Source organism: Trachemys scripta, chromosome 1 (assembly GCF_013100865.1).
Source record: "Trachemys scripta elegans isolate TJP31775 chromosome 1, CAS_Tse_1.0, whole genome shotgun sequence".
Taxonomy (NCBI): domain Eukaryota; kingdom Metazoa; phylum Chordata; order Testudines; family Emydidae; genus Trachemys; species Trachemys scripta.
The window spans coordinates 52,079,751-52,105,865 of record NC_048298.1 but is presented as its reverse complement, the minus strand read 5'-3'; the positions used below and the strand labels follow the sequence as shown (position 1 = coordinate 52,105,865).

Here is a 26,115-nt window from a genome sequence, read left to right as displayed (position 1 = left end):
AACTAGCCTATGTTTCCCCAACCTTGCATCCCCTATTTCCCAAACTCCTCCCTTTGCCCTCAGGAATAGGTGACTCCTGAATTGACCCTGTGCAAATATTTCCCTAAGCTTGGAGAGCTGGATGGAACTTCATTTGCAGTTCATCAACAATATTTATTGCTCTGCTATACGGGTTGCATCAGGGTGTCATGACATGTTTTTTTCCTTAACAAGGTTTAATTGCAAGATCTCTGCACTATTTCCAGCTCCTTGCAGCATGGGGAGTGGTAGAGTGGACCAAAGCCAGGGTTTCACTTGTGATAAAGGGATACACTAACCACAAATGCTGGCTGTTAAATAACCTGAATTGTTCACATAAGTTTTTGTGGGGTAGCTCCAATGACTTCTGGAGTTACACCAGAGAGAAATCAGTTCGCGCACTTTTCTGGTGAGTGACAGTGCGGACGCCACAGCACTGCGAGCATGGAGCCCACCGCGACCATCGCTGCAGTTATGGCCGTTGTCAACACCTCACACCTTATCATCCACCTTTTTCAGAGGCAGATGCTGAGAAATCGGGTGAGGAGACTACGGCAGCGCGGTGAGGACATTAAGTCTGAGAGTGGCACAGACCTCTCGCAAAGCACGGGACCCCGCGCCGTGGACATCATGGTGGCAATGGGTCATGTTGATGCTGTGGAACGGTGATTCTGGGCCCGGGAAACAAGCACTGTCTGGTGGGACCGCATAGTGCTGCAGGTCTGGGATGAATCACAGTGGCTGTGAAACTTTCGCATGCGTAAGGGAACTTTCCTGGAACTTTGTGAGTTGCTGTCCCCTGCCCTGAAGCGTAATGACATCCGGATGCGAGCAGCCCTGACTGTCCAGAAGCGAGTGGCCATAGCCCTCTGGAAGCTTGCAACGCCAGACAGCTACCGGTCAGTCGCGAACCACTTTGGCGTGGGCAAATCTACCGTGGGGGTTGCTGTGATGCAAGTAGTCAACGCAATCGTTGAGCTACTGCTCTCAAATGTAGTGACCCTGGGAAACGTGCAGGTCATCATAGATGGCTTCGCCGTGATGGGATTCCCAAACTGCGGCGGGGCTATAGATAGAACTCACATCCCTATCCTGGGACCGGAGCACCAGGCCAGCCAGTACATTAACAGAAAGGGCTACTTTTCAATGGTGCTGCAAGCACTGGTGGACCATAGGGGACATTTTACCAACATCAACGTCGGATGGCCGGGCAAGGTTCATGATACTCGTGTTTTCAGGAACTCTGGTCTGTTTAGACGGCTGCAGGAAGGTATTTACTTCCCAGACCACAAAATAACTGTTGGGGATGTGGAGATGCCTATAGTGATCCTCGAGAACGCAGCCTACCCGCTAATGCCCTGGCTCATGAAGCCCTATACAGGCGCCCTGGACAGTGAAAAAGAACTCTTCAACTACCGGCTGAGCAAGTGCAGAATGGTGGTGGAGTGTGCTTTTGGACGTCTCAGGGGGAGATGGAGAAGCTTACTGACTCGCTCTGATCTCAGCAAAACCAATATGTCCATTGTTATTGCAGCTTGCTGTGTGCTCCACAATCTCTGAGAGAGCAAGGGGGAGACGTTTATGGTGGGGTGGGAGGTTGAGGCACATCGCCTGGCTGCTAATTACACCCAGCCAGACAGCCAGGCGATTAGAAGAGCCCAGCGGGACGCACTGTGCATCCGGGAGGCTTTGAAAGCTAGGTTCCACAGTGAGCAGGGTAACCTGTGACTATTACGTTTGTTTACAGAGAAGCTGAACCTGCCCCCGTTTCTTTACCCACTTAATGTTGACTATCCTCTCCAGTTACATTGCCCCCTTTCCAACACACCTTTAAAAATAAAATAAATGGAACTTTGTTCATTAACACCGTTTTCTTGATTAAGGGTTTCGTGGTAAAGGGTTGAAACTGGGATGCAGACTGTGGTGGGGAGCGGGTGTAGTGATGGAAAGGACACTTCTAAACTCGAGGAATGACAGGCTCCTGCTCCTAGAGCGATCCGCAGTGGTGGACTGGTTGTTTCAACGGAGCCTGCCACCCCTCCTTTTCGGGACTCTGTGTGTGGGGGCTATGTGACTTTGTGGCGGGGTAGGACGGATACAGATCCCCTGCTGTGTGGCTCTGTCATCCAGGCTAAGGACCGCTGCATAAGATCTGTAACCGCCCTCCCCCGCCACAAACTCACACAGCCCCCCCACACAGAACATGAAAACCACCTCCCAGACTGACCAGGGTGCCTAGTGACTGCAATGTGTGTGTGACCTTCTGCTGAACCTGCCCCCGTGTCTGTACCCTGGTAAAGGTGACTGTCCTCTCCAATTACCAACTCCCTTTCTCCCTTTCAAACACACTCTCCTCTAAAAGAACCTGACGGAAACAGTAATTAACAGAAACGTATTTTTTATTAACAACTACACAGTTAGCGGATGACACTGGGACAGGGGCTTGGGTGAGGTGCTTTTGGAGTGAAGGAAAGGACTTATCAAAACTTTGGGAATGAGAGCCGTCTGGTACTTGAGCAATCTGCAGGGGTGGAGTGATTGTTTTCACAGCCCCTGCAGCTCCTCCTTCTTGGGCCTTTGGGTGAGGCGGGGATGGGACTTTGTGGCGGGGGAGGGCGGTTAGAGACTGCAGCGGGGCTCTGTCCTCCTGCCTCCGGTCCTGCAGAACATCTACAAGGCGCCGGAACGGGTCCGTTTGCTCCCTCATTAGTCCAAGCAGCGTTTGAGTCGCCTGCTGGTCTTCCTGCCGCCACCTGTCCTCCCGTTCGCTGTGTGATCGCTGGTACTGCGACATGTTCTCCCTCCACTGGGTCTGCTATGCTGCCTCGGCTCGGGAGCAGCCCATAAGTTCGGAGAACATCTTGTCCCGTGTCCTTCTCTTTCGGCGCCTAATCTGTGCCAGCCTCTGGGAGGGGGATGCCGGGGTAGGTTGGGAGACACTCGCAGCTGTGGGATGGGAAAAAGGGAGTGAATTCCTCACAAAGATACATTTTTGTGAACAATGAACATAGTCTTTCTCTGTGAACAAGACCATGCACAGAACCTATCACATGCGCACTCAGGACAAGGTCGAATTTTCGGCCTTCCCATTCAGTGCCTGGGGTCTTGGAGTACAGATCACACAAGCGGGGCCGGACAACGGAATTCGGGTAGCAGGCGGACATGGTAAGCCGTAGACTTTTGGCTGCTGAAAGCTTAATTTATAGCAGTACCCTCCTTTCATGTTCAAAGCAATGCCCCTAGCGTTGGCCAGTTCCTGCTGCCGGCAATCCGGCCAGGATGAACTCTGCCCACCCCCCTCGCGGCTGTCCCCAGGAAAGATCCCTGTATGCTGCCCCGTCCCGCCTCCACCGCGTGGCTGTAAACCGCCGGTTACAGTTATGTAAAGGAACAGGCAATCAGTCCCAATACTAACATTCCCCTAATTTAAAGCAGGTCACCATGAGTGATATCACTCCGATGAGGATTTCGGACACAGAGAAAGACCGCATGCTGCGTGAATGCCAGCAAAACACAGGGCCATATGCGGCCATGCTGTGCGAGGCACTGATCCCGGAGTACTTGCTGCTAGCCTGTTGCGGAAATGTTTCCTACCATGGAGGACACAATAAGGCCGCTCTACCCAGGAACCTAATGCAAAGGCTTTCAAATTACCTCCAGGAGAGCTTCGTGGAGATGTCCCAGGAGGATGTCTGCTCTATCCCCAGACAAATTGACAGAATTTTCCAGTAGCTGCACTGGCAAGGACTAAAAAGTAGAGCGCCTAGGGCAAAGTAATCATGCAAAACCGGACATTTTGAGATACTTTTGCAGTAGTTGCACTGGCAAGGACTAAAAAGTAAAGCGCCTAGGGCAAAGTAATCATGAAAAACCCATTGTTAATATTCCATTCCTGTTCTGATCAAAATAAATGTTTACATATTTAAAACACTTACCGACTGATCCTTCCCCTGATTCAGGGTCAGGGTTAATGCCTTGGGAGGGTTGGTAAGGGATCTCCGTGAGGGTGATGAAGAGATCCTGGCTGTCGGGGAAATCAGCGTTGTATGCGCTGTCGACTGCCTCGTCCTCCTCATCTCCTTCCTCATCTTCCCCGTCCACGAACATCTCCGAGGAAGCGGCCGTCGACAATACCCCATCATCAGAGTCCACGGTTAGTGGCGGGGTAGTGGTGGTGGTCGCACCTAGAATGGAATGCAGTGCCTCATAGAAACGGCATGTCTGGGGCTGGGATCCAGAGCGTCCTTTTGCCGCTTTGGTCTTCTGGTAGCCTTGTCTCAGCTCATTGATTTTCATGCGGCACTGCATTGCATCCCAGCTGTATCCTCTCTCCATCATGGCTTTGGAAATCTTCTCGTAGATCTTCGCATTCCGTTTTTTCGATCACAGCTCCGAAAGCACGGACTCATCGCCCCACACAGCGATCAGATCCAAGATTTCCCGATCAGTCCATGCTGGGGCCCTCTTTCTATTCTTCGACTGCATGGTCACCTCTGCTGGAGAGCTCTTCATCGTTGCCAGTGCTGCTGAGCTCGCCACGATGTCCAAACAGGAAATGAGATTCAAACTGGCCAGACAGGAAAAGGAATTCAAATTTTCCCGGGGCTTTTCCTGTGTGGCTGGTCAGAGCATCTGAGCTCGGACTGCTGTCCAGAGCGTCAACAGAGTGGTGCACTGTGGGATAGCTCCCGCAGCTATTAGCGTCGAATTCCATCCACACCTACCATAATTCGACATGGCCATGTCGAATTTAGCGCTACTCCCCTTGTTGGGGAGGAGTACAGAAATCGATTTAAAGAGACCTCTATGTCGAACTAAATAGACAGGTGCAGGGTTAATTCGATTTAACGCTGCTAAATTCGACATAACCTCCTAGTGTAGACCAGGCCTTGGTATATCTGGTATTAAGACAGAGGATCTAGTTCCAGTACAGCCTAAGAAATATCCAGTGAATTCCTGCAAATTTTGGAATATTGCTCACCAGTTACTCCTGGTCAAACAACTCACATATGCAGTATATAAAAGGCACACAAATACACACACAAAGGCATAGTAGCAGTTTTAATTCAAGAACTGCATAATAGTTGAAAGGCAGTTAGAGAATAAAAGGAAAACACAGAAAAGATGCAAAGTGTTAATTAGGAGATTCAGCTAATATTAATTATAAATTGTTTTAGATTTAATATTTATCATATAGCCATCTGAGAGATTCAAATGTGTTTATTTTCTTTTATTCAGTAATGACTATCATGATTATGATAGATAAATGGGGAGATCATTTAAATCTCATCTGGAAGATAATTTTATAGAAATGCTTGCAGTCCTATTTATATGTATAAATTACTTATACAGGCTAATGCCTGTCTCTGCACTATGCTCATTCTTGCATTTGAGGCAATCAACCAATTATCCAGTTTGATACATAGTAGGGCACAAGAAATCAGAAACCACTTTACAGGTGTTTTACTAGTTGTGTTTTATTTCCCTAAAATTGAGAATATAATTGTCAATCCTGTTTGAGACTTTTATTCATCACAGGTTTCATATCTCTATTTATAATGATTTCCTCAACCCTGTCTCATTCAGTGATATGTCATCCACCCATGTTAGATCTTTTGTGAGTCCACTTGCACAGAAGCAAAAACAATGCAGGAAGTGATGACATTCTTCAAATCTAATTCTCGCACTGGAATTTCACAAAAATCATGAGAATAAATATTAACTAATAACAAGCCCTGTTCATAACTTTACTGGCAAAAAGATCTGGCCAGGACTTGTTATGAGTTAATATTTATTCTCATATTTTTTGAGAAATCCCATTGTGAGACCATGTGATTTCAGGCATGTATTCATTTCCCGCATTTCATATAAGAGTGTTTCGGGTTTTTTTCTTTTTTCTGCACAAGATGACGTATAGAAGACCTAGGCTACATATATCATGCAGCAGCTACAGAAGGTCCTTTCAATCCATCATGGAAGGCTGATTCCATATTATGTCAGTTTATGGAACGCACATTTATGAAATCTAAAATATGAAATTCCTATATAGTTAGTCATGTTTACTCCTAAACTTAGATTATTTCATTTGACTATATATCAATTATTATTATTACTATGAACCTCATGGGTAACATTTTACATCTTTTTTGGAATTTACAGTAAGAGCCCATATTAGATGTCAGGAAAAAATTAATAACTTACACAGATTTTAGAAAATCGTTTCCTGAACTTGTACCTGCAATGGATTTTTCAATGACTCATTCAACACACTGGATATTAGAATCTGGTGATTAGGATGCAGAGTTGATGGTTATGGTTACAAGGAAATCAGCATTTAAGATTAGACCACCTCACCCAAATTAATGCAGATTTTGTTTTAATTAGTGACTTTTAGTGGGTTTCTATTTATGGGTCTATTCTCTCTAGTCCTACATGTTTTAAATCTTATCACATTTTTAAATAAAAACACATAAAATGGAGCCATAATTGAATTTTAAGAAGGGAAACAGCTAGTCAACATCTAGCACACTCAGGTTCTTGGAATTGGTTCCAGATCAGGCATTATCAAAAAGGGGAATTAATCAGAGAGAACAGTATGCATATATCAAACAGAAGAATATTAGTGTGTAAACTACCGTATGGTTTAGTCACAGACAGACTAAAGGAGGAAAAGGTGATGGATATTACTGAAATGTAGTGAAGAGTTGGCAATCTGTTCAATAAAACATATGGGTTATATACACGCAGGCCCTGTAAGTGCCATCTGTTTAGACACTACACTGCATGCATCCTTAGGCCCAGATCATGCAAACATTATCCGCTTGCTTAATTCTACTGCTGTGAATAGTCCCATTCATTTCAATAGATCTATTCACAGTAGAAAGGTTAAGCACGTGCGTAAGTGTTTGCACGATAAGGCCTTACTAGGTGTTCATTGGGGTCAATGCTAAAGAAAGCAGATCCTGGAGTGAATGACTAAACTTCCACTCACCTGGAATAGCTTGAGAATAAAGGGGCAGGGGATTAAATGGTTTTCAAGAAGCAGAAATTCTGTATATTTTTACATAAACAACAACATTTTTTTAAAACTGTAAAGCTGAAACTCTGGGAAATCTTTCCTTGTGTGTGTTTAAAATGGATAAAATCATGCATTTTGAAGGTAAAATCAAAACACTGTCAGGGACGAATATACAACAGTTTTAAAAAGAGCAAACTTTGCATTATATAGTATTCTCCCTACTGGGAAAATATTTCTGGTGAGGGAGGAAAGTTTCCCAAGAAAATATTTAAATAGTGCATTTTAGAATGCACATTTGGACAAAGGATGCTACCACTATTTATTAAAAAAACATGACAGTAAGCTGACTTGCTTGAGTTCTTTTAGGGCTCTATCCTGATCCAACAGAAGACTTAAACACGTTTACCTTTAAGCATATAAGTAGTCCCAAATCCATGGGGTTTACTCATGTGTTTAAAGTTAAGCATATGCTTAAGGGCTTTGCTGGATCAAGACCCGTGTATGCTGCTCAGCACTTTGAAGGATACAGTTCTTAATTTGACCCCCAAAACTTAAGAAAAATGCTCTAAGTATACTGATAGGAAACTTTTCAATGTGATCTCCTAATGGCCAAAATCTGAGAGGTGCTCAGCATCTCAAACACCTGCAACTCCCACTAGAATCAATGAATTATTTGCATTAGCTTCCTCTCTCTTTTTTTTCTTAGGACCATCTCCTCCCTCTGTTCCTTGCTTTCTGTATATTTATCTGCTTCCTATTCATTTAGTGTTGGTAAGGGTAATTACTACCCATCTAGGGACACATCTGGTTGTTATCACTGCAGTATCTGAGTGCCTCCATAGCATATCCATCTCTCTTCTTCTTTCTTCTCCACTGGTGAAAGGAATATCTTGATTAGTCTACAGGTCATATAATAGCAACTCATGTAGGTTTACGGATAGCATATATCCGGAGACATATAACTTCACAATTCCTGTGGTAACCAACATTTGGTTCTAGAGCTGGCAGATGAGATGTTTCCCAGTCTGGGAACAAAACATTTTCATTTCATTACCAAATAATCCATCAGATAATAAGTGATTGTCAAACTCAAATTTGGGGATTAGGGAACACATGGGAGAATGGGGGAGTCAGTAATCTCAAAATTAGAAATTTTACATGAGGTTAGGTTATTAGTAATGTTGCATATTAATTGTACTGTGGTAGCACCTATGGGCTCCGATCAGGCACTTGGCCCCACTGTGCTAGGTACTGTACAAACACACACAAAAGGGATGGCCTCTGCCTTAAAGAATCTACAAACAAATAACAAATTACTGCACAGTAAATCAGGCTGTAAACCTAACGCACACCAGCTTACCACAAAGTAACAGCCAGTGTGGACAGCAAGATGGTGTGCTGTTGATTCATACCTTGGCTTGATGTGCAGGAACTCGCTGTGTAGACATGCCCTAAGTGATATCATTCTCAAAGTCTGCAAAAATTGGAGGGTGGACTCATGTAAAGATTTAAATGTTATTTAAATGCTTAAATGTTCCTCTTTCTTATAATGATCAACTTAAAAAGTATTAATCTATCAGTTTCAGACAGCAAAGGCCAAAGATATCCTAACATAGTACACAGGTAGGCTGACCTTGAATGCTGATGTACATTGGTACAGGAGAAGAGGCATGGACATTACCACTCATCACTAAATCATCAGGCTCGGTTTATGAATACACCCTAGAAATTACTTGATATTGAGAACTGGATCAGATACTGTATTCAAACTCACATGAAATATGACTTACCAGCATTAGAGAGGCTCATGGTCCGTACCAAGACAATTTGGAAAAAAGCCAAAAACGTACTCTGCCAGGCTCACAGGAAGATAAACAATGCACTTTCATGTTTCCGAGCATTATGGTCATGAAGAACATCATGATTATTTATTCACTAGTACCATCAGTGCTGCACAAAGTACTCTTGTCAGACAAAGCAGGGACATGGTGGAGGCCATAAATGGGTATATGTACATTCACCCACTCTCTATTTTTAGAGGCAAGTGTATCCCACCCCCCCTTTAGCAACTGTGAATGCCATATGGTATGGAAAACAAGTTTAAATAATGTCGATTCAACTCCCCAGTTAACAGCATGTGTCTTTGAAGCTTTTGCCTTGGAAAAACGCAAGCAATATATAATGTAAGATCTGTATTTTATTTCTCTCATAACAGAGTGGGGAATGCTGCACTTCACAGTGGGGCCTCATTGGCTATTGTAGCATTGTGTCCGTGACCATGAAGGTCATGGACCTGGCACATCATAACACTGCTAGAAAGTTGCCATCAACTTCATGAATAACATATCAGCATAGGCTAATGAGGGTGTGTCTACACTGCAGCCAGAGGTGTGGCTCCTAGCACAATAGATAGATGTGTTAGCTCAAGCAATGGGAATATTGCAGCATAGGTGATGATACCAGCCAGCTGACTGAGTACAAGATTGCCCAACCCTGTGGGTTTGGGCGTGGGTGGCTAGTAAGTCCACACTGCTATTTTTAGTGTGGTAATTCAAGCAGAATTGGCACACATCTGTCTACCCAGGCTGGGAGGTACGCTCCCAGCTGCAGTGTAGACATACCCTGAGGGACTGGATGGATATTGGTTCCCAAGAACACTTCACCACTTGGACAGAAAGAACACCCATCAAAAAGTAGTCACCTTCTTCTGTACAAAGTGACTAGATTGTCTTGGGGCAGACAAATAGTATACTACTAGATTAAAGAAGATAAGAAAACTGCTATTATCTATGCCCATCTCCCAGCTACCAGCGAGATCACTGATTCACTATGGTATATCATGCATATTTTTTTTCTTTTTCTAATTTAAAAGTTAAAAGTGAATTTAGTGCATATGAAAAGTATCAGCATCAGAACTCAAGTGTTACTTTTCTAAAGAACAGATGCAGAATAGGCAGAGGACAGTATACATTTCTCCACAGTGATCCACTCTGCTTATGAATGAAAGAGTAACTTTAGTCCTTTGCTTCTCTTTTGAGACTGCCAACAAAGATGTCAATAAATACATGTTGTAATAGTTTGTAATTATATTGACACACATGCATAATGTCCATTAGAAAACTTAAGTTAAAATTTTCACAAGCACCCAAAGTACAGAGGAACCTCAGCCTCATTTTCAAAAATGATTTTGGACCTATTGACTTTCAATGACACAGGAACTTAGGGCAAAGTTTTCAAAAATGCTTGAGCCGTAAAATCATCTTGCACAGGCCAAACAGCCATTAGAATGGCAAAAGGTTACAGTCAGTACTGACTCTCTGGGTCAGATCTGAACCAAAGTTGGGTATTTGCCTTGTATTGCAATAGAATGTCTGAGAGCATATGCTATTTTGAGTATTTTCATTAAAAAGGAATTAGTGTAGCATGTCGCATATCTTTTGGTTCCACAGATTCTCCTTTTAGCCAAACAGAACTGAGGGTTCATGAAGCACAGTAAAAAATAAAAAATGGCCATTAGGTTTTGGCACATGCTTTATTGGAAAACAGAGTAAAAGCCAGGCCATTACTGAAATGGAAGCCTAATCTACTAAGCCCAAATTTATCAGACTGAGGCACGGCCACGAGTCACTGACCTGCTTGCTTGCGGTCAACTTGATGAAAAAGAAAAGCTTGAAATCACCTTTACAGTGGGGAGAGGTGAATCTGTACAGGAAGTTAGCCAATTTAGAAATGTTACCGGGGGCTTGGAGAGAGCCCAGATATGGGGAGAAGATGGGGACTCAAATATTGCTGACGATAGGCATGAAATATCTCTGACAGCGGGGCGGCCAATCATCACCCCACTCTTCACTGAGTGATTTGCTGCTCTCATTTGCCTTGCACCGCTTAAAGTGCACTCTGAAAGGCGAACCTTCTTTATTATTGTCTGTCAGAGATGGATCAGAGATGAAGCACTGAAATTAGCCATGGCTTTCTCATCAACTTCTATTTGCCAGACTGGATTCCAAGCACTGATTTACCTGAAAAATAAATGTTGCTCCCAACTGCTGGAGATGATCTCCACCTGTAAAGCAGCTGCATTGACTCTTGTCCACTTCTGCTCATCAAAGTAACTCCAGGCTTCCCACTGACAGTGTTTTGATGAGATTTTGAAATGAACTGCTGCTATAGCAATTGTTTGTACCTTTCTGTTTTAACCTACCTTAAAGTCCTCAGCAGTTGTTTTAACACATTCATGTGCAGCATTAGTTTTGAATTACCAGAAATGAATGAGAAATATTTGGTGTATCCTAATAAATCATTAAAATAGACACGGTTCATCTCCATCACCACTACACATTCATACTCTCCCCCTTCACGTCTGCTATATTTCTTCCCAAACTGCATTATTTCCCCACTACCACGCCCACAACCCACATTACTTTTTGCCACCATCAATTCCCCCTTGACCCTTCACTTCCTCCTCCCTCTCCATGCAGGATCTTAATGACAACTTCCAGGAGAAGATTGATAAAATCTATCATGATCTTCCTTACTCCCCATCCTACTTCTCCCCTGTCCCCAAGACCTAGGTTTTTCACCTACTTTCCACCATCCATCTACCTCATCTATATCAGCCTCCCAATCTCTCTCCTTTTTAGTCATTCACTTTTGGCTTGCTCTCTTTAAAATGCAAACATGCTCTCATCAGCTCCTTATTGTCAAGAAACCCTCCTGCCTCTTCAGATTCTTCATTTCCTTTTTTCCTTCCCTTCTAAACTTATCAAATATGCCTTGTTCCTCAATGTTTCTTTCAGTGAACTCTTCTCTACCCTCTTCCCTTTGTGGGAGTCCTCCTCTTCTCCCTTTACACTCCATTTGCAGAGTCTCACAAACAGGCCCGCCGACAGGAATTCCGGGTCGCAGGGCAGAACAGTCCAATTCTGGTTGCCATGCACGCACAAGCTGCACCCAGGTGGACGCGGTCCACCTGACATTTGGGTGGTGCTGTGCTTGCACTGGCTGGTGCCCAGCAAGCTGTCGGCTGCGCTGCTTCCATCATGGCCAGGTCTTCCACATGCCTGCCCGACAAGGTTGCCAACTGTCTAATCGCACAAACCCAAAGACCACTCCCCCACCCCTTCCCTGAGATCATGCCCGTCCCACCCCTTTTCTGAGGCCCCACCTCCTGCTCACTCCATCCCCCCTCCCTCCGTTGCTTAATCTTCCCCACCCTCACTCACTTTCACCAGGCTGGGGCAGAGGGTTGGGGTGCGGAAGGGGGTGAGGGGTCAGGCTCTGGGAGGGAGTTTGAGTGCTGGGGGTGTGTGCAGGCTCTGGGAGAGAGTTTGGGTGCAAGAGGGGGTGTGGGGCGCAGGCTCTGGGAGGGAGTTTGGATGCAGGAGGGGGTGCAGGCTCTGGGATGGGGCAGGGGATTGGGTTGCAGGAGGAGTTCAGGGGGTTGGTGCTTACCTCGGGTGGCTCCCGAAAGCGACCGCCGCACCCCTCTGGCAGTGGTTCCTAGGTGGGGGGCCCAGAGGCACCGCCCCCACAGCTCCCATTGGCCACAGTTCCTGGCCAATGGGAGCTGCGGAGTCAGTGTTCAGGGTAGGGGCAGCACGTGGAGACCCCTCCCCTGGGGCCCCAGGGACATGCTGGCCACTTCCGGGAACGGCGCAGAGCAAGGGCAGGCAGGAAGCCTGCCTTAGCCCCACTGCACTGCTTTCAAACAAAAAACCTGAACACAAAAACCCAACACTCACTTAGCTACAGGAACTGATAATCACGTTGACCCAAATGTTGATGTGGCTAGGGTGAAATGGCATAGGTAACATTACTGACTGGAGCTGACAGTCTTTCTGCAAGAAAAGCCCCAGGTTAAATGAAACCAATGAATGAATTACTCTCTGGCCCATCAATAGCTCTCATGTCTGAACTGAGCAAAAGCCATATAAAAAATCCTGCAATGCATACCACTTTATATTCAAGAATTCTTAATGCTTTGCCAGTCATTTAATTTGTTCTCCAGTGAACTACGACAGGATAAAACGCGCACATCAACTGGAATGATTCCAACAGAGATCAAAAATATACTTGTGTTCCCATGACTAAACCAAATTACACTACTGTAAGCTATGAAGTCCTTTCTGGAAGGACTGTCTTAGAAGCAATGGATTGACATCATAATGCTAGGTTTCAGAGTAACAGCCGTGTTAGTCTGTATCCGCAAAAAGAAGAACAGGAGTACTTGTGGCACCTCATAATGCTGTTCAGCTTTTGTGACTCAGTAACAGTGCTTTGTGATCTACTTCCATAAATAACACAAACAGGGAAAAACCAAGACAATGTCCAGTATGGGAGGTAATACTGGGCCAGACCATGAACCTCTCCCTCCCATTGGCAAGCTGTTACTCACACAAGCAGCCCTATTAACTCGAAAGGAACTGCACATGAATAACTGTTTGCCAATAGCAGTAAGGGATTCACAGTCTGGCTCAATGTGAGCAGAAAATTTCTCATATTATTTCCACAAGGTACCTGAATTTTTCAAAATCTGCTTCAGCCAGCATTTTATAAGAGACACACATTATATATTCTGCTTCTTAGACACCAAAGGCTAAATCACATGGTCCATACATATGCAAAATGTCCCCTGAAAGGAATTTTGCCTACATTGGCTCTACAAAACTGAACTTTATTGTGTCATTATAAAAATGGCATTTGTTTAAGGTGGAATTAATGTTTGAAATGCACATTTAACTGTCTTGATGTCCTTTGTGTTTTGGGTGGTTGGAATAGGTGCTGGTTGTCATAATTCAAACCTGGATCTGAACTTTGTAATTGGCTGCTATAATTACAAAGGACTGAATTTCAGTTTTAAACACTCTCTAATTCTGAAATGTTAGAAATCTAGATCCCTAAAATCTGAATTTTTATGGCAAGGGCCCAGTTCTGATTAGAGTACAGTTTTACTGCATACAATTTAATTAAAGTCAACATATGCCATATTAACACACTGTTATACAAGATACATAGCAGATACCACCATATGGCACTGCTGCTGAATGCTGATTATTTTATTTTTATTAAATGGCATCTGCATTACAGCAGTTCCAATCTTTTTAATCTCTCCTTCCATAGACATCTTTCCATTCTTCTAGTCATTTTGGTCACCTGGCCACAAACAGTTGTTTCTTATACTGATTTTATGTAAAACTTGATAAATCAAGGGGATTTACTAAATCAGACAGACCCAGAAACAAATGTAAGGTCCGGCTCATTTTTTTTTTTTTTGGATTAGTGCTTCAGTTATACTGTGAAACTCTTTCTTCCAGTTTCATTATCCACATTTAGTAGCTCACCACATCTGCACGAATAAATTAAATCTGATACAAACACCAGCATTGACCTTGAAATGTGTGGCACTGAAAATAAGTTAATTCATTTAACTAAAATGAGAGATCGTCTTACCTGCCAGGCAGAAGATGAAACATACTGTAACAAGATGACTGATTAAGAACCACATTTTCATCTTCTATTCAGAGATGATTATTTCAAAAGGATTTCTGCCTTGCAGCCCCAGTGTTCAGAGAACTAAAAATACCTGATAATAAAAAAGGAAACAAAAAGAGTGAATAATTCTGATAAGAGAATGTTCCTGTAGAGACTAGCACTACATTTAAGTCAGCTACATTTTCCATGTTTAATAGACAGAGAATAGATATATTTGTAAATTAAGGGTACTCTCAAATCTGCTAGACCAAATGTATGTTGACAAATGTATGTACATTTACAGAGCATCTTCCATCTAAGGATCTCAAAGCACTTTATAATCATTCATCTGAACTATGCAAAGTCTGGAAGAGTTAATGTAATAGTTTCTGCTTTGGCTCATCTTGCAAAACCAAACCCAGGGTTGGTTTGGATGTGGATGCTATTAGTATACACACTTTACAGCGTGGAGGTCTTTGAAAAAGGTTTCTGGATTATAGCTAATGATATAAATCAAGATTCTGTCACCCTTACTCATGCTAAGTAGCACCTTACACTAAAAATAATCCCAGGGATTTCAGTGTCATTAAGAGAAAAATGACCATGAAATGGTGGCACGTAATCTCTTTCAGAATGCATTTATTTTGCTTAGCATGTTGTAGTTGTTAGAGTTCTAATCTGTAGTTCACAAACTTGTGGAAAGACAATCTTAGTTTTTACTCTCTGGTTAGTGGATTTAAAACCTTGAATAAGTCAATTATTTTATGTGATTTGAGCGATTTTATATTCTGTATGTGGTTGGGCGGCAAAGATTGCAGTGAACCCAGTAATGGATGTACACAGCTTCATTTGGATCCTTCCAGAGTTCAGATATAGTTTTCCAGAATTCTTTGCTTCTATATTTCCTCCTTGTTTAGATTAGAATATTTTGCTAGCTTTTTCTTTTCTGCTGTCTGTTATCTATTTCTTTAGGCAGTGAGTAATGGTGATTGAAGTATGTATTTTGTTTTGTTTAATGGGTTTCTTGCCCTGCGTGTATAAAAGTATCCTTTACATCCTTCACATCTTGTTCACATTTCTCTTTTTTTCTGCTCATTGGTTCTGCTGTGTCACTAGTTTCTCTATGACCTGTGGGTAGGGTATGATTTCCAATTCATCACTGAAGGAATATCTGCATATCCTACCCATGAGTGGACACCATCCATTTGGTTTACTCCTGCTCTTAGGTGGGGTGGTGGGTTTTTTTAGCCTTTGTGACTCTATTTCATTATACAAATATGGTACATTTGAATTCCTTTTACTAAAGATTAAAAACTTCACATAGTGTCTTCTATACCCTTTTTTCTTTGGATCCCAATGCATGTTTATATATTGGCTAACACAGGCATCATGAAACCTCTCTTTTCTCAGTTCCAAAAATGTTTTCTACCAGCTTGCTTTGTCATGCGCTGGTGATTCTGATTATATCTACTGGCTTGTATAGAGACTATTTAGCCACATTACTCCCACTGAAATCAATGAAAACTAAATACCTTTGAGGATCTGGGCACATGGGTCTGTTGAAATTTTTACTCTACTATTTCTTTTTAAAAACAAATGCCTTTGATCCTACCTGCTTACTCTCTCTCAGTTTCACTTACTCTCTCTCAGTTTCACTTCCTCCTTCACCTCATTTGTCCTAGTGTGCACTTTCATGCGACTTATCTGGGCAATTGATGATTCATTATCAAAACACCTTTCATCAAGTAGCCCAGAATGGATGTGAACAGTCAGAACGGAGAAGCAGCAGGCTGATAAATATTTTCAATTCTACTCAAAAATCATGGAGGTTGCTGGGAAAAGAAAACAAAAACACTACAGAGGTTGGATTCTGTAATATCCAGAAATATAGGCCTTTGAACTTTAAATCAGATAGATTTAAAGCTATATTCTGGAACGAATGCAATTTGGATTAATGGGGATTCTGTTGTTTCTGAGATCCCACAGTGTTCTTGTCAGGTCCAGCTCAATGCCACCCTACCTTTGTGTCCCTCTCTAAGGAACTGTAACTCTTTCTCCTCGCCACTAGGGTCTGCTGTTGTAGCTGCTGTGAAGGTCCTTTCCTCCTCCCCAACTGCATCTTATGGCTCCTTGCTTTGCCAGGAGGTAGCAACTACCAGGACCAGCTGCCTCACTCATTTACCCACCCATCATCATCATCATCATCATAGGCAGCAGCTTCAGACCTTCAAGAGGTAATAAAGAGAGACCAGAGAATGCAGAAATGGCACTAGGAGAGAAGAACAGTTGTTATCTTCCCTCTGCACACCCTGCCGAAAGATGGAGAGGGATGCTAGCAGGCCTGGTGGGGATGCCTCACTTTAGAATCCTTATCTGAACTAATCACGAATGCAAGACCTCTAGGGATCTCCTCCCATTGGTCTTCCATGCAACTTTGCACCCATGCCAATGGTGGGGTGTATAAAAAAAAAAACCTCTATAAAGCCACGTAATATTCATTCATTGTATGGAAACATGGTATGCAGTGTCCCAGTGCAATCTATACAGGGCAGAGAATGACAGATTTGGTGGGTTTGCTCTTTTTCGGTCTGGTAGATGAAATCTTTAACAGCAGCCTAAAAACTGTTTTAGCTGTCAGAGCCTGTTAATTATGTTATTCAGATTAAAAAACAGCTAAAGTTCAGCAGAATATACATACAACTATAGGGCAGTCCAAAGAACCCTGGCTTATTTGAGCCCCAAGTAAAAAATTCTTAGTTAGTAAAAATGTATTCACTCTAGGTGAATGTGCTAATCTACGTGGAATACTTTTCCACTAAAAATCTTTCCCTCCTGCCTTTATCATAGCACTAAAGCTTCTTTACAGTCCAGCACTACTGTCTGTTTTGCCTGGAATGCAAAATTAAAAAGAATTCTCTTTTAGAAAATCAGAAAATATTAACATACAGCATAATCCACTGAACAGTATGGCAATGCAAGAGGACAAGTGCAGGAATTTGAAGTGTTTTAATAGACCCACTACGTCATAGCAACCATCACTGAATTCTAAAACCAGTACCAGGAAGTGGGTTCTCTGCTTCTCTTTCTCCCCTTCCAGGAGAGAGATGCTGCCAGTTTTTGAAAACATTTCCCAAGGGCCGAACATTTCCTGACTATGAAGCTAATCATTTTATGAGGTTGTTTATTCATTTCCTATTGCCTGACATGAGTTACATGGATAGTTATTGCAAAATGATGTACATAATTAAATAACAAACAGTAATTCCACTGGGAATAATGGTAACTATATGTTACTCATGTTAACATTACCAGGTCATCACCTAATAACTGTATTTGAATATAATAAAGCAATGAGTTAAAGAGCATTAACAGTAAGACTATGTCATCTATATGAAATTAGAGGCACTATCGCTGATGCAAGGCCCTTCCGTCCTCTCCCTTTGTATTGATCTTTGCGGAAATTATGACCAATTTTGAAAAGCTCTTCTCTCCCCTACCTCATCAGAAATTAGGGTTAATGGATGTTGTGGTTGTAAGTCCCCATGCTGTAAATCCCCAAGCATACTCAGCTGTGAGTACAGAAAGACACCCTGCCAAGATATAAAAATCTTCCTTTACTTGCAATTATTTCAGCTGAGCAAGAATGGCATATACACTACGTCTAGCCTGATTCATCTTGACTTATGGAAGAGAAGTGAGGCATTCTGATATATTTCTCTGGATCAAGTCAGTAGTACTGCCTGCTATTAAATGAGACAGTGCACAGGTTACTTTTTATAGGACTAGGATAGTATGATTGAGCATGATGTTGCTACCCAGCTGCCCAAGCAGCCGTTCAAATTGATCTAAGACAGCAGCCCTATCAGAAGAGACAGGATTGTGGATGCACTGCTCATGCATCATGTCTATTATTTAATTAAGGATTAAAAGATTCTCTCTCTTGAAGCTCTGCACCTTTTTCTCTTTGGAGTAAGAGGCATACCGTATCATAAGTGAAAAGTGTTCCCCATCAACTTTCTTTACTTTCCTGTACATGCTGAGAATGACTACGTGGCCAGATAGATTTCTTTTTTCTATATATCTTTTACTAGCATGTATTTTTTTCAATGACATATAATTCTGGCAAATTAATAAAAGATTTTAAAACACATGCTGAAAACAGCAAATGCTTGCCTGCCTCAGTGTCAGATTTCATTATTATTTAATTATTTAATTCAATGGACCTAATACTAAAGCATTTATTTCCCTTTTGACAATTTTGTTTTTCCCTACATGATCCAGCCACAATTGCAGTCCCCACACTCTTCTAAATATAGGAGAACTGATCCTTCTGGGCTCCCTGAAACTCCTGGCACCCTAAAGAGGTGGAGAGAAATTGAGGCACTGGCGCTGCTCTCCCCCCCACACATACACTAGCCAGAGGAGCTGACTAGCTGCACACTAGAGTTTATGTTGCACCTTGCACAGTACGGACACTGTAACTCACTAATGCTCAATGCCTCCCAGAATTGCTCCAGAGTGCTGCAGCTCCTGACAACCCCTCCTCGGGACTGTCAACTGCACACCTTTTAGGGCCTAACTAAGTGGCACAGGACTCTTGTGGCTTTGCACTTTTGAACAAACTCAGTATTTCACATCATTTACCTAGTTATTTGAATATCAAACACACACACACACACACACACACACACACACAAATACACAAACACATACAGAGGAAAATAAAGATAACAGACAAGGGAAGGGAGGACTACAGTTAAAACAAAGATCATGTGAGGCAGAAAATAGTGCAAATGAATCTTATACTTTCTGAGCCTTCTAAATTTGAGACCAAGGTAGGGAAAGAACGGGGGAATAGTCAGCATAATGGTGGCAGTCAGCAGCCAAAAAAATGGCATCTGGAAGCAGATTATAAAGATTCTTTGCACACTGGAAGTGGGATGGTGTTCCAGCTGGGGGGGTGGGGGGGGGGGAAAGGAAAAGCATGAAAGTGAGAGGAGGAGGAGAAAAAGGAAACAACAAAGCAAGAAGTGTGGAACACCAAAATGAGGAGAAGGAGCTTGAACTTTTTAAAGCAGGAGACCAGAAGCCAGTGAAAAGACTGAAGGAGCGGGGGTGGAATAGAGAGAGCAGCAGTGGAGGAAGGTTATTTTATTTGTAGCATGTTGGACAGTCTGGAGAGAGGAAAAGGAAGATTCTGGAAGGCCAGGGAGGGGAAAGCTTCAGTAGCTCCAGTGGAGACAGAGAGGAAAGGAAGGAACAGATTTTAGTAATGTTACAGGAAGAAGAAACAAGTCTTGATGAGAGCCTGGATGTGAGGAGAGAAGGGAAAGAGAGGGTTGTAAAATAATCCCCAGGTTGTGAGCTGGAGTGATAGAAACAGGGCCGGCTCCAGGCACCAGCTAAAGAAGAAGGTGTTTGGGGCGGCCAATACCAAGGGGCGGCACTCTGGCCGCTATTGGGGCGGCATGTCCGGGTCTTCAGCAGCGGGTCCCTCAGTCCCTCTCGGAGCAAAGGACCTGCCGCCGAATTGCCGCCGAAGAGTGGAGTGGTGCAATCACGCTGCTGTGGTTTTTTTTTTTTTTTTTTTTTTGCCACTTGGGGCGTCAGAAAACCTGGAGCCGGCCCTGGATAGAAAGGATAGTGGAGTTGTCTGTTTATGCCAGTTTCCATACCAGGACCTATCTGGGACTCCCTCCTGTCTATCTGTCCCGATTCTGCAATATGGGAAAGACAGAGTGGTCAAATTCCTGTGACACCAGTTCATCACTCCCAGGCTGAAAACCCCCGGTCTATGGTGATGGAGTGAGTGGGGAGGGAAGTGTGTTTAGAAGGAGTTGCAGTTTTGCCATATTTAGCCAGCAGAGGTGAATCAAGTCCCTTATTATTACAGTGTACTAGCCTATTACTACAATTATACACATTTATGCTTTGAAAATGGTTAGAGAATGGAGGATCCACCAAGATTACATTATAAATAGATACAATAATCTAGAAAAAATCTTTAGTTCTCCACCTTTTCTCAAAACATGAATATGCATAATTACAACAATTCACTAGCAAATTATCACAGTGGCAAGTTCTAATCAAAGCTTTTTAAGAATGGCATGTTACTTCAACCCAGTGTTTTGTATTTATTTTTATTTTAGCCTCTTGTGATTTTGGTAAGCATTTAATTGCTCATTTTCTAGCTCTGCTTTGAAGAGTTAGCAGTTTTCATTACTTAAACTGACTCACTTTTCATAAATCTTATCAGCTGCTACAGCACCTAGAATTACCAATTACTTTTTTTTTAATGTAATGAAACTAATGACGTATATTGCATACTACCTGGCATCTCTCTCTGTCCTCCCTTCATTTGTGGCTTTAGCAATTCTATTGTGCAACTAAATCAACACGTCTTCAAGCACAGCGTTGAGCAATGGGTGGCACTCAAGGTCTATACAGTAGCAAAATAACATTGGCTGGTGCACGGGGGTGAAGAACTAAGGCTCAGCTCCTAACCTGCTCTGGGGTGGGACAATACAGAGCACACAGATCCTCTTTGCTCCTGTGCACCAGTCCCAGACCCAAGGACTGAGTAGCAAGTGCAGGGGAGCAAGGAAGTTTCTTATTTCCTGAATAGCTGGTAATTCAGTTCACAATCTTGCATTTAATTGTTTAGTATTTAATTGTCTTTATACATCAGTCAGTTGTCAATGATACTATAAAATGTCTCTAATTTAAATGGATTTCCATTTACTGTATGTACACACACACACTCACTCTTAAGGAACTAAAACCCCCAAATGATATTGCTAAGTGAAATTCACTAGGATGGCTGTGTGATACGCTGTACATATGCAGTGATATGACTAATTCTGTAATATTCCGCTAGTGGTTTTACTACAATACAAAAATAGTTGAAAAAACCTATTGAAATACGGACCACTTTTCTAATTATTTTTAGGATAAAGGCAGACTTTTAATTTTTTAAGTAAAGACACAAGATACTTTTGTTTGTGTTTAGTTGGGAAAGGGTGAAGGTGAGGAAGATGGGATCGAGTTAATGCTACAGCATGACAGATGATGCACTCTGTTTGTACTTAATTACATGACAATTAAATGAATTGTACAGTGTAACACAGAGCTATCCTAGTAAATTTCACTAAGCAATATCTTTTGGGGGTTTTAGTTCTGTAAATAAATATTTTACACACACACTCTTAAATATACTGTGGAATTCCATTTGGACAATAGACATTCTATAGTATCATTGGCATCTGCTTATTGTCTAGAGCAAGAGAAAGGCGTAGGAAAGTGCAGGTCCTCTGCTTAGTGGGGAAGGAGAGCTAATAAGTGATGACATCAAGAAGGCTGAGGTGTTCAATATCTATTTTGCTTCAGTCTCCACCAAAAAAGTTAGTTATGACCAGATGATTAACACAATTATTAACAACAAAGGAAAAGGATCACAAGAGAAAATAGGAAAAGAACAGGTTAAAGAATATTTAGATGTATTCAAGTTGGTAGGATGTGATGAAATTCATCCTAGGATACTTAAGGAACTAGCTGAAGCAATCTCAGAACCATTAATGATTATCTTCGAGAACTCACAGAGGATGGGGTGCTTTCCCAGAGGGCTGGAGAAGGGCAAATCTAGTATCTATCTTTAAAAAGGGAAACAAAGAGGACCAGGGGAATTACAGGCCAGTTATCCTAACTTCGATACCTGGAAGGATACTGGAACAAATATTAGACAATCAGTTTGTAAGCACCTAGAGGATAATAGGGTTATAAGTTACAGCCAGCATGGATTTGTCAAGAACAAATCATGCCAAACCAACCTAAATTCCTTCTTTGACAGGGTTATTGGATTAATGGATAAGGGAAGCTGTAGACATGATATATCTGGATTTTATCAGGCTTTTGAAACAGTCCTGCATGATGTTCTCATAAGCAAATTAGGGAATTGTGGTCTAAATTAAATTACTATAAAGTATATGCACAACTGATTGAAAGACCATACTCAAAGAGTAGTTATTAATCATTACTGTGAAACTGGGAGGACATTTCCCTCAAACAACAGGAGGCAGTTTCCGTGGTCAGAAATCTAAGTCTGCTTTCCAGTCAGACCTGTGCCGCAAGGAGCTCTATCTCTGCTCTCTCACAGCCATGCTACCAATGCTTCTCTCACTATCTACTCACTTCCTGGTCACTTTCTGCTTCTGATACACACAACTCCAGCCATCAATGTCCCAGCCCCTACATTTGCAATCAATGCCCTGTTTTATTCTCCCTGAGTTAGTTCTTGCTCAGGCCTTCCTATATGGCCCAATGCCTTGGGTGGTAGCTTCTATTGTTTTAGCAATCTTACTCAATAAAGGTGCTTAATTGCTTTTTTCATTTAGCTTGAATGAAAGGAGGCCCATGACCTTCCATCCTGACTGTGATTGCCAATAGGTCACAGATGCATTTTCTGGCAGCCAGCATCACTCTCCAGCACAATATGTAATAGTACAACAAACAGCAACTAGTTGAAATGAACAGTTTGCGAACAACTTAAAATCTGGAAATTATCTAAATTCTTTGGCAATTTTAAATTCAGAGAAAATCAGGATCAGTTCATAAATGCCGTGCTAACCCCCAAAAAGTCTAAACGCATAATATTAATAACTAACTAGCAAACACAGTGGCCTGTGTGCTTCAACAGCGGTTTTGTCTGAATATGGGAATTTTGACTTAGTAAATATTTCAACATTTTGTCCACTGGAATTGCATGTATCCAGCACCTCAAGATTTAGCTCAGCAAAACTAATTGTGCACCAACATATCTCCCTTATTCTCATTCAGCAATAACTCTTTAAAAAAGTAGGGATTTGGCAGTAAGTCGTTTTTGATATTTCAATTCTCTTTAATCAGTACAGTAGTTTTGTGGAGATTCTGCAGCCCAGTGTACACTTCCCATTAATCTATAGATTGATATTAACATATTCCCAGAGTGCAACAAGGTAGGTCCTGTTTTCCAAGCAAGCACAATTTACTTGTTTACTGGTTCTCACCCTCTTTCCTTATGTAACTCTCTAGTGGCACCTGCAATGGCATCTTAAGTAGAATCAGCACTGTAGCAGGATGATGACACCACATCATATGCTGCCTCAGAATTACCTTTTTTTTCTCTCCCTCTCTCTCACCTTCTCTGGAAATTGCAATTTCTCTCCCTGGAGTAACCACAGAAAAGATTAATCCCTTCTTTACTCATGCTCACAGCCAAGTACTTGTAAGCAATAGGTTCTACAGCTTAAAAGTCTTTGTATTGAGAAACAGAAACACATTCTATTGTGTTTTGTTGTAAATTATAATGATTGACACTGTATAATCAAAATGTAACTCTGCTGGTTTTGGAGGTCCAGTTTCCACTACAGTATCTTTAAACATGCCACTTTCTCTAACAGGAAATATATATACTAGTCTCTGACGTTTTACCTTCATGTTTCCGTTATGGTTAGCATGTCAAAGAACACAGACCTCTAGCAATAGCAGCCTTTTCTGTCAGTTTCCTTGTGTTTTTTTTTTTTTTTTTTTTTTTGCTTTTCTGTTAAGCTTCTTATATAATTAAATGAAGTATTATGGGAAAGTCAAAATAGAAGTATGATTTTCCATTTTGACTTTTTGTAATCCCCTCCTTTCCCAGATATGTTAACTGACCAGTAAGAGGTCTTATTTTTCTTAATTGCATTGTGAGCCTCCTTGTGTATTGACATTAGTCTATTCCTCCCCCCCCCCCCCGCATTGCTTTTTATGGCATTGCATCTTTCTTATTACTACAGTTAATTATTGCACTGTGATAAAGGGTCAGTTAGTATTTCAATTATAAACTCTTATTTTTGCACAAGAAAGGTTAATATGCTCGGCAATTCATAATGCATGATATGTACAAGATATTGACCTAAATGTTAATTGTTAAAAGAGCGACATCATTTTTCTTGAATCATGGAGCTGCAAAAAAGAATGCTTTTACAGGCTTTCAGATAATGAAAAGTGTTTCTTAGATGTACTTAAACACTGTGTTTAATCATCACTGTGGGAGCAAGTGGGCTGAAAACCAGTCCTCTAAGTCCTCTATTCACATGGGTTGCTCTATCAACAACAGGCTGTTTTTTCTTCTTTGGGTAATAAATAACACCAAGATCACACACTTCCCAGTAGTTAACAGTCATACTTACATGCCCTAAAGTCCTCTTTAGCGAATATTCTGTTTGTCTGTCTCTTAGTTAACAGTTTTAACAAACAAACAACTGAAAAGATCAAATAGTCTTTTTGTCAAACACTACAAAAATCCTTACCAGGGAAAAGAGCATATTGCTGCATTTTCTTTCGCGAACATATATACAATTTCATGTCAAGTAATTTCCATTTTTCTCTCCCCTCCTTTAGCATTAACATAAACATTACAGCACCCAACAACAACAAAGTCCAAGTCATTTAACTCTGGTTCTAAGACACTCAAAATTCACTCAGAACATAGATTCCAAACTCAAATTAATAAAGAAAACAAGAACATGGAAGGGAAAAACAAAAAGAAATACTCACTTTTAAAAATTGGACATTTTTTCAATACAGGTAATCATTTATTTTTTCTTCACACTATCTGTTTACAAACTGCAAACAGATTAACTTTCCCAGGAAATTTGAGGGATTTGAAAATGTCTCATCACTCTTGGTTACTACTGTCTACACTTGGACGTCTGACTCAATTATTGTTTCAAAAAAGAAATCAGCACAACATTGTTTTGGTGGATTTATTTTGTTTATTTATTTTCCATTTCTGAGAAATATTAAAACAAAGATTTGTAAGCTTAAATTGGATATGAATGAGTTTCTTTCCAACACTGAACGTTTATTTTCTGTCTGCTTTCACCTTCCTCAAGTTTAGTAACATGTACCGGTTGAAATAGAGACTTGGGAACTATTCAGATAAATTAGATGATTTGCAATATATAAAGTAAGTAAAAATTTTTAAAACATTTCCAAAATGAAGTGTTTTAAGTAAGTTCATACTAGATTTACTTCTATCTATGAAAAGTTATCTATTTATTCTTATAGTCTCAGAAGCAGGACATGCCATAACACTTTTTTTATTGTACATCTGAAGACAAGCTCAGTGGGGGATTTCATTTTCGAACTGCACGTTTCCTAGCAACTCTCTTTAAACCAGAGTGGCTTTTTTTACATCAATCACTCGCATCTGTTGAGAATGAGAATGAAAGAGAAACATCTCTTTCATCCTGTGAATAAACAATATGAATTAGACTAGCAGGCAGCTGCAAACAGGAGAAAAAAGGAAAAAATCAATTCAATGTTTACTTGAATTCTCTAGTTGATTTTGGAGTAATATGTTATTTGTGCCTTTCAGTTTTAAAGTTTAAGAAACAAATTCACATTTCCAAGTAGCTGTTTTTAAGATACATTCTAATTTTTAAGGATTTGAGTTGTCATGAGGTGGAATATTGAAAATAATCAGACTGTTTAAAATATTTTGAATTCTGATATGATGGAAATAATCTCTATATATACAGTATTGAAGATTAATATTCATGTATGCTTAATCATTAATTAGACTTTGTTGT

The 26,115-nt window shown here is 41.4% G+C and overlaps 1 protein-coding gene across 1 annotated transcript in view; it reads right to left on the bottom strand.

The window, feature by feature from the left end:
- CNTN1 (contactin 1) overlaps positions 1 to 26,115 on the bottom strand; it is a 250,038-nt gene that overhangs the window by 169,824 nt on the left and 54,099 nt on the right. Inside the window, exon 2 of the mRNA XM_034769465.1 lies at positions 14,486 to 14,618. Coding sequence (XP_034625356.1) covers positions 14,486 to 14,546 — 61 coding nt within the window. The 5' untranslated portion in view covers positions 14,547 to 14,618. The remainder of the gene's footprint in view (positions 1 to 14,485; positions 14,619 to 26,115) is intronic.